The sequence below is a fragment of the Eschscholzia californica genome, unplaced genomic scaffold (genome assembly GCF_041429995.1).
Source record: "Eschscholzia californica isolate CP2 unplaced genomic scaffold, dmEscCali1.0.p SCAF_2, whole genome shotgun sequence".
NCBI classification, from domain to species: Eukaryota; Viridiplantae; Streptophyta; class Magnoliopsida; order Ranunculales; family Papaveraceae; genus Eschscholzia; species Eschscholzia californica.
In genome coordinates, this window is record NW_028238309.1 from 3,934,385 (window position 1) to 3,943,468 (window position 9,084).

Consider the following 9,084-nt stretch of genomic DNA (forward strand, 5'->3'; position numbering starts at 1 on the left):
AATAATGTCACATCAATTTTTTTAATGAGATTCCAAATAAAATCTTAAGGCTATATTTAGCGGCCAGAATGAAATGCAGTTGTCCAGAATAACAATCTTCGGATGTGATTTCTGATAATTGGATTACCTAGTTTAAAGAATAAACTTTTTCGGGTTAAAAATAGTGTTTGACTTGTAAGTTCTAAAATGAACCAAATGTGCTCTAAGAACATGGCTTTAGTAAGATACTTGGACAAAAATTTGGTGAGGAAAACAAGCAATTTGGGGCAGTAAAACTCGCTCAAACTACAAAACTCTATTTAATCCCAAGTCCAAGATCAAACAAAGAAGCAAAGAAGATAACAAAACAAGAAAAAGGAAATCAAATTTCAAGAATTCTAAATTAGGGTTAATTAAGATGTCGAATTCGAAGCAAATGTTCAACGCTGGTGCAACCAAAGGCCATGCGGAGGTGAGAAAAATAAAGATGCTCTATATTTTTAGATTTATGTTTTTTACGATCAAACTTCTTTTTATTTATATTTTGGAAATTGTTTTCTTTTTTGTAGGCTAAGACGGACGAGTGGATTCAATCAGCTAAGGACACGGCTAACACCGCCAGAGATAAGACTGCTAACGCTGCAGAATCCGCCTCAGACACTGCCCAACAGCAAAAGGAGGAAGCCGCAAACTTCTTTCAACAGGTAAGACATATATATGGGTCATTTTGACATTAACCACGATGATATTTGGACTACACCCCGTTTCAGTAAAAAGGACCCCCGTGAGATTGACCTGATTTTATGTTATTTTTCTTATGAATGCGTACGTGTGAAGACTGGAGAGCAGATGGCAAGCATGGCACAAGGTGCAGTAGACGGAGTAAAGAACACACTTGGAATCGGCGAAACCACCCACAAGAAATAGATGAATTATCAATCTACAATTTTGTTAGTATTTTTTTATCGGCATTTTAAGTGAACTTCTCCGTTTGTTTTAAGAAGTTCTCCATCTCTCTGTTTTATCTTTGTTTTTCAATTACTTAATATGTTGAAGTTTTTTTATTTTCTAATTTTTCTTTTGTAACTTCCGACATTTTGGGATAATAAATTTCACCGATAGTCATTCATAAAGAAATGATTTGGATTATACAAAAGTTAAAAGTTAATCATATGTCGCTTGAAGTGCCACAAAAAGAGTAAGAAATGTAATGTGATATTCCCACTACTACCACAAAAATTATTGAACTACCGTTGCAAAAGTAAGAAACTGACGCACTATTGTCACCAAAGGGCTTCACTTTGTCACGAAGTGATACACTAACGTAAGAAAAAGTGGTCACCGTTAGAAAAGAAATGCAACAATAGCATAAGAGATAGTTGTGTATCACCACGAAGGGAGAGACTACTGTCTCAAAAAAAATGACGTCACAAATAGATATGTTGTCATTAGAGAAGTGTATTGTTGTCGTAAATTTGTACAGTCGTAAGCCATTGTACGATGTGCAACATCTTTAGAAAAAATGATGCTACCATCATAACAAGTCATGTCATACGGTCACGAAAGTGACATGCTACTGCCATAAAAACTGACACACAATCGTCACCAAACCGCTGTAATTATGTCAAGCTATTGTTAGAAAATTCTCGTGTTGTATGTTTCCGTCACAAAAATGCGTGTCTAAATCACAAAAAGTGGTGATACCATCATAAAAGTGACACCTTTTGCACTAACATCATAAAGATGATCCGATACCTGTCCCAAAAGTTGTGAGCTATAAACACGTCAGTCATAAAAAGTGATGTGCAAAGTTCACAATCACTCACAAAACCGTCACAAAAAAGTGTTACAAGTGTGTCTAAAATTGTGGCACAAAATGTAGCTAATAAGGACTAACAGAAGCACACTGATGAATCCCAAATATACCAAACAAAAATGAATTTTTGTTCTCTTAACATCCATTTTCATTACAATCAAAGACAACCAAATATCCTTGTGTTTTCAATGATCAAAATGGGTATATTTACGGAAACAAAAACCCTAATAAGTTTGATAACTTATTACACGTACCAAGTAACTTCATGAAGCAGAAACAGGAAATTCGGGGTTTTAGAAGCTAAATAAACCCCAAAATGAGAGAAGGGAAATGCAACACATTGATGAAACCAAGCAATTTGATCCAAATATCCTCGACAAAACGAGCACAAACACACTAACAACACAACATCAGACCATCTCAGAAAAAAAAAAAGATGCCAAGTCGAAAAATTTGTCATAGTAGACGAAAGAATTTACAGAGAGCATCTTCACCTAACAAAATTTGAAGGGATCAAAACAGATAAAAAGAAACACAAACTCTTCGACTATATAAAACCTATTAGCGGGTTCTATAAACACGACTTGAAGCATCAACTCCTGACTCCTGTCCTCTCTACTCAAGGATTCTTTCTTTCGCTTGGTCCCCATATTCTGATAGTTTGATCATCACTTGCTGAAGCTAACATATGAGGTCTTTTAGGGTTCCAGGTTACACAGTTCACATTTGTTGAATGGCCTAACAGTACTTCCACTGGCTCAGAGTTTCTTCGGTTCCAGATATATATCTGCCACGCAAGACCAATTAGCGTCGGTCCACAAAAACAATATAGTAGCACAGAGAGAGAAATTACTACATCGAGAGTACGTTTTAGAGAATTTTGTTCATCGAGATAGTTACCGCACTAAGACTAGAAATGTCATTCATTTGATAAAATCACCTTCTTCGAGTTCGGACTTACCACTCTTACCACAACGAATATACGACACAGGTAGATCGTACAAGATAAGTTAGAGAGAGAAGAACTAAGAGTAAGAAGAAGAAATGAACCTTGGAATCCTCGCTACCACTTGCAATGAACATGGAGTTAGACCCACCAAAGCAAGATCTTATCACATACTTCCCTTGCTTGTGACCCATATACTTCAAAGGCTTCTTCCAATTCCCAGCAATATCATACATATGGATCTCTTGGCTATTGCTATTGATGATAAAATACTCACTATCCCTAGAAACTGAAAGCCAAGTGATTGGATGTTCTTCCTTGATGATCCGTTCAGTTTTTGTTTGAAAATTATAAATCCGAATGTCCTTTTCCGAACAGATACTAATCAAGTTTTCACCATCAGGTGTCACGGCTAGGTCTGTGACTTTCGGCACCCTCTCACCTCTCCAGACCTCTAATTCATTCCCATTAAGATCCCACATATAGATACAGTTGTTCGGGTCAGAACTGCTACAGACTAATCGCTGTGAGTCGGGGAACCAAGAACATGAGCTCACAACTGGCGTCTCTTCACCAAATGTGTGCTTGCAGATTCCTGATTCGACATCCCAGAGTTTCAGTACTTCCCCGTTTCCACAAGTGAGTAACATTGTATCGTCGGGACTCCATGCCACAAATGAAACGGGATTTCTGTGACCATGTAAAATATGCTTCAAAGTAATAATATCATCTTCAGATACCTGAGAAATGAGAAATCATATAATTAAGTGAAAAACTATGAAGACCTTTTGTCTCCGACAAGGATACAGGGTGTTTATCTAAGGCTCCATGCTTTCTAGGTGTACCGTTGTCTATGATTAACGTTAGATTATTTACAAAATATAATTGGTATTAGGTCCCGTTACTGGTATAATCTATAAGAATCTGATACCAAATAAACAACCAAAATCAAATTGTGAATATTTAGATCATTTAAGAGAAGTTCTAAAACAATTTCAAAATTAGGAGGGATAGTCATGGTGGCTATCTTAAGGATAGGAATTTATCAGTATTAGCTTAACTAATGTTAACGGGACTTTCTGATTGGTACTGAAATTTTATGCTATGGTTGTCTTTCCTGAATAGGATCAGAGGTGCACCATACACAACCACACGCTAGACTCAAATAAGTTGCGGACCAAAGTTTTTGTTCCTTATAGAACTTCATGTCTTCGACTGATTATAGATTATTCTAATTTCGGAAACATGTAAATTCCTTTTAAGCAGATGCCGAGTGTGGTGGTTTAGTGAAGGGATGGGCAAATCCTCAAGACATGTTTGTAAAAATAACAACACAGAAGGACACATTTTTTGGATAAATACTCAATGAATAAAGGTTGGAACTAGTCATCGCTTTTCCTGTGCACTGATATCCTTCCCTAATTAATTAGGAAGCACTCCAAGTAAATACCATGTACAGGAAAAGAGATGCTTCGTATAGCATTCAAATAAGATCAATAATTTATTCTCGCAGATATCTCAGTGTTAGAAAGTAAGCAACAAGGCTAATAAGCAAAACAGCGGAGACATATATAAGATATCAAAATGGGGTAGAAGCCGTGAAACATAAGCAATTCCATATAACCCCCTCAAGCTTCTGCAGATCAGTCGTATGTTTGATGCGTTCAGCCGTTCACGCTTTACAATAAGGGTAGGGTGGTATAGGAGGCTCGACCAAAAGCAAGCCTTGAGGCATAAACCTCAATGCCTACTAGATGGTATCAACATGACGTCCCCTGCCAAACTTTGTTTATGGTCTTTTCCTTCTTACGATATTCACATTTTACGCTTATGAAAAGGGGAATGTATACATACGTGAATGACTCTAATGGTTTCGACCTTTAACAGCATATTTCCATAAGATATATAATCGATATCCAAAAGAAGTAATAACAATAAATATCATTTTTGTAACATACCTTCCATATAATGGCCGTGCAGTCACTTGACGATGATGCCAAGTATTCCCCATTGTTGGAGAACTGTACAAACCAAACTTCATTCTCATGACGACTTAAAATCTGCAATTTTAGGAAATGCAGATCAAGATCGATTTTACTATATTATGCAGATATTATAATATAACAAATACAAAGCCCAGGTATTCTAATCAATGCAATGAAATCGTGCTGGAGCCCCTTGAGAAGAATTACACCCTAACTTTCATATCAATATCTATATACTACAAGTATTGAGTAGTAAATACTTCATACCAAAATTTAGGGTGAGCATTGAAGTACAGGCTATAGGTAGATGCACGGAGAGGACGGAAATGCATGGCAGCCAGGCACCGCAGATGCAGGTAGAACATCGGATTGTCAAGGAGAGGCGTCATACTTGGAAGATCCAAAAGAGATCAAGATTCACTAACTTGGCATATTTAAGTAACTTTTGTACAGATAAACATATTTTTGTAAGGGGACAGGCTTCTTTTTGCATCCTCCCATACTCATTAAATGCTTGACGTAAAATAGTTTGTCAAGACAAAATTGATTTTTTTTTCATCTTATTGTGTAGCCCTTGCAGGATCGCCATCGGATTATTTTTTGGGTAACAAGTGCCAAAATGGGTAGACAAAAAGGTTCCATTGTGGAAGAAAATGTTAAAAGATACTTTAAGTTAGAAAACATAAAATACTTAAGAAAATACATTGTTTGGTGTCAATAAAACCAAGGAATGAAATCTCTATTTCGGTGGAAATTTTGGTAGACATGGAAACGGAAATATTCGGTCATTTCGACCGAAATATTTCGAAATTTATTTCCATGACAAGGCATAATAAGACAAACTTAGTTAAATTTCGGATTCGATGGAAATTTCGGATTTGATGGAAAATTTCGGTTTTGATGGAAAATTTCGGTTTCAATGGAAATTTCGGTAGGCATGGAAATAGAAATATTTCGGTCATTTCGACCGAAATATTTCAAAATTTAATTCCTTGACTTATAAAACCACAAATACTTTCAACACGCAAGAAATGCCTAAAAGGGTGACCAGTAGACAATTGTAGCATTATAAAACCACTTATTGCTTAATGGAGAAGCAATAGAAAACAGATAACGTAAAAATGCTGAAGAAAAAAGATACTCAGATGAAGCTTCAAATGTTAGCCTCCACAAAAGTGTGAAAAAACACCATCAACATAGCATTTTGGATTACTTTACTATCCTAGGGAGCATATTTAGAAAAATATCTTAGACAGTTGTTTCACATGCTAAATCATGAATCAAATGTAAAGTTGGGACAATGAAGTTGGATTTCTAACCTAAGGTAGTAACTCGTTAGGGACAAAAAGTGGAGCGATCGTTCTAAAGCATGGTATTTGTGCTGGGAGTTGATCATTCATTTGTCACGACTTCCATTGCTTTTTAATCAATAACAATTTTTTGCCTTCTCAAAAGAAATAGTGGGATTGTGTAGGGACAGGAGCCTAAAATTACTGGGGAAGGTTAGGCGGTGATTGCATTATAATGATATAAAAGTATGTGTATTTGTGTGTAATGTTTATGCCCATATTACATCTTATATCATAGAATATGGCTATTATAATTACATTACACATACTAGATTAATCAATTAAATCAACAAATAGCAAAGTTTACTATGGTCACTCAAAACAAAGCTAAACAGAGAAGCTACCAAACTATAAATAGGTGCAAGAACAGTTACGTAATAACAATACAGAAAGCCGAGAATCCCCAAATGCTAGATGAATTTGTACAACCAAAAACCATTCATAGAAAGTGTACATGCAATCTTAAATTTATATTTAAAATGAGAATCGACAGGTTCACGATATACGTACCATATCCTCTAAATCGGGAAAGACTTAAGCTCCCAGAAATGTATTAAAATAACATCAGATGTCTTACTTTTGTTCGAAATAGTCCTACAACAAATGTTTCCATCTATTTCACATGTAAGTCTATAACACCTCACGTGCACTGAAATGAGGCATCTAAATTAAAACTTCTAATGAGAAACTTAAGAAGAATGAATCCGCCAAAACCAATGGGTTTGATACATATGGTGCACTTGACCTAGGTCAATCGCCTCCAAGCTTCTTTAGTACCATAGCAGGAAACAAATACTAACTTGCAGAACAAAGTGGATATAGAACTTTGATGGCAAACATCATTACAAGTACTTAATTTTTGAGAATTTGTCAAAGCAACTCTTGTTAAAAAAGAAGATAAACAAGATTACTTCTTCCCCTGATCAGTTTATGATTGGTTAATGTATTTCAACACAATTAATTCTTAATAGGAAAATCTCGTTATTCATATGGTAGTCACTCTTGTAGACTTGTAGTCGGTGTTGAAAGTTCAGAAGTTAATCGATAACGAAAAACCAAAAGAATAGTACATTCGGAAACGAGCAACATGAGTCAAAAGATCAAACTACTACACGTTTTCGATAAAATTGATGACTTGGCTCCAAAAAATGAATCATAACAAAGTTGGAACAAGAACTTAAGAAAATAGAGCGCACCTGCTTAGTTTGGCTACCACAACGATGATCCTCGTATAAAGAAATTTCATCACTTGAATTGTGATACATACAAGAATCTTTTTGAGCATTAACAGCCATTTCAACTAGATATTCCAACCGTCTCTCCGGCAATGTAATTGGTGGAGGAATCAACTTTTCTAATTCGATCAACAATTTTCGTGACAAATCACTACGACAACTATCATCAAACTTACCCAATTCCATTTCCTTTGAAGAAACAATACTATAAGCAAGTTTATGAATCTTCTCTTTATCTATCCCTAATCCCGAAATACGTTTTCGTAGTACTTCTAATGCAGAAAATTCATCCCCACTTCTCAAAAACTCTAAAATAAGTTGTTTATAAAGAAACAACATAGCTGAATTTCTAGTTTCCTCATTTATTTCTTCCATGGATTTAACAGTAGATATACAATTTTCCCAATTCAAATTACTAATTTGGGATTCAAGTAATAAGAATTGAGAAGATTTGCATCTAATACCAGATTCAGATTCCAAAAGAGATGCTGTTTTATCATAACCTAAAGAATAAAGAGACTGAATAATAAGTCTTACGAATTCATGCCGCTTTATCAAACCTTTTTGACCTAGAAATTCAGAAGATTTGTCCTTCTCCATTGGCATCACTACAAGTGGGGTAGTTTCAAAACTCTTTAGTGCCGCCTGTTCTAAGTTCCTGTTATCATTTCGTCCAGTAATGGTAGCTGGCATAAGTTTAGAGAGAGAGAGAGAGGAAGAGAGAGATAACCCACGAAATAGAAAGAACCCAGAATCAGAAATATGAAGATGAAGATGGGTTTAAGAGAAAAGGAAGATCTGGAACTGAATAGAGGAAGAAGAAGTGAAATTGAGGAGAGGGTCGGAGGAAGAACAAATGAAAGAGTTTAGAGAGAGAAAGTGAGATTGAAACGTTTGCTTGGATTGACTTAGGTAGGAGTACTCTAGTGAGATAAACTGCAGAAACGTATCCACAAAGAACGGTCACTGGATCCTACAAGTGAGTTTTGAGGATCCTACAAGTGAGTTTTGAAATTTACCGAAGCGAGAAATGGTCCGTTGTCGAATATTTTTGGCTTATCAATAACGTACTTACTAAAATCTTGGTCGGTTAAGTGCGATCTCATTCTTCAACAAAAAAAAAAAAAGTGCGATCTCATTTTCAAAACCACGAAAAAAAGATATGATTTAGTTATAGTTTTGTGGGTTAATTTTGAAGGTTCGACTGAGAAAATTCTTCCGAATCTTTATGATCTGGACCTATCTTGTGAATTTAGTTAGTTAATTTGCTCTTGTGATAGGTTTTTCCTTTTTGCATAAATCTTGTGATAGGCTTTTTTTTGTTGAAGGTCGATTTAGAAAATTCGTTTCAACCTTCGTGATGTGGATTGACCGTGTGAGTTTAGCCAATTAAATTTGGTCGCTTTGTGTGTTATCTTTGAAGGTTCAATTTTAGAAATAATTTCATGATTTGGATCTCACGCCTCCTCCCTAAATAATTTTTGCCAGTAATAGATTAGTTTTTTGGTGTGCGCGGTTATAGATTGGCTACAAAAAATATGATTACGAAAAAGATTTCTATCCACACTGCACACCAAATCTTTATGAACTAATACTTTTGTACTAAAAGGGTACTATGTGATGTAGACTTTGGCAGAAGCATAAAACTAATAAAACCCATTAATAAAACTAAGAAGAAACGATAAATAAACAATAATAAACGGAAGATAAACTAGAATAACTGTAAACAAAGAAGATGCAATCAAGGGTTTTTGTATTTGATAATTCAATTGTG

General features: G+C 35.4%; 2 protein-coding genes across 2 annotated transcripts; one reads left to right on the plus strand and one right to left on the minus strand.

The window, feature by feature from the left end:
- Positions 1 to 293: 293 nt before the first annotated feature.
- On the plus strand, positions 294 to 1,116 carry LOC147555386 (uncharacterized). The gene is made up of 3 exons (XM_086662905.1): positions 294 to 451; positions 549 to 683; positions 817 to 1,116. The coding sequence occupies exons 1-3, from the start codon at positions 398 to 400 to the stop codon at positions 904 to 906; spliced, it is 279 nt and encodes a 92-aa protein (XP_086519031.1). The 5' UTR covers positions 294 to 397; the 3' UTR covers positions 907 to 1,116.
- A 1,019-nt stretch (positions 1,117 to 2,135) lies between these two features.
- Positions 2,136 to 8,711, minus strand: LOC147555387 (transducin family protein / WD-40 repeat family protein). Its single transcript, XM_086662903.1, has 4 exons — positions 7,272 to 8,711; positions 4,700 to 4,801; positions 2,846 to 3,481; positions 2,136 to 2,582 (listed from the first exon to the last, which is right to left on the minus strand). The coding sequence occupies exons 1-4, from the start codon at positions 8,001 to 8,003 to the stop codon at positions 2,415 to 2,417; spliced, it is 1,638 nt and encodes a 545-aa protein (XP_086519029.1). The 5' UTR covers positions 8,004 to 8,711; the 3' UTR covers positions 2,136 to 2,414.
- Between the last annotated feature and the right edge of the window lie 373 nt (positions 8,712 to 9,084).

Coding starts and splice junctions, on each gene's coding strand:
- LOC147555386 (XM_086662905.1), top strand. CDS start 398: ATGTCGAATTCGAAGCAAATGTTCAACGCTGGTGCAACCAAAGGCCAT. Junction 452..548: donor CAACCAAAGGCCATGCGGAG/GTGAGAAAAATA, acceptor TCTTTTTTGTAG/GCTAAGACGGACGAGTGGAT. Junction 684..816: donor CCGCAAACTTCTTTCAACAG/GTAAGACATATA, acceptor GTACGTGTGAAG/ACTGGAGAGCAGATGGCAAG.
- LOC147555387 (XM_086662903.1), bottom strand. CDS start 8,003: ATGCCAGCTACCATTACTGGACGAAATGATAACAGGAACTTAGAACAG. Junction 4,802..7,271: donor GTGGTAGCCAAACTAAGCAG/GTGCGCTCTATT, acceptor CTAAAATTGCAG/ATTTTAAGTCGTCATGAGAA. Junction 2,583..2,845: donor GTGGTAGCGAGGATTCCAAG/GTTCATTTCTTC, acceptor CTTGCGTGGCAG/ATATATATCTGGAACCGAAG.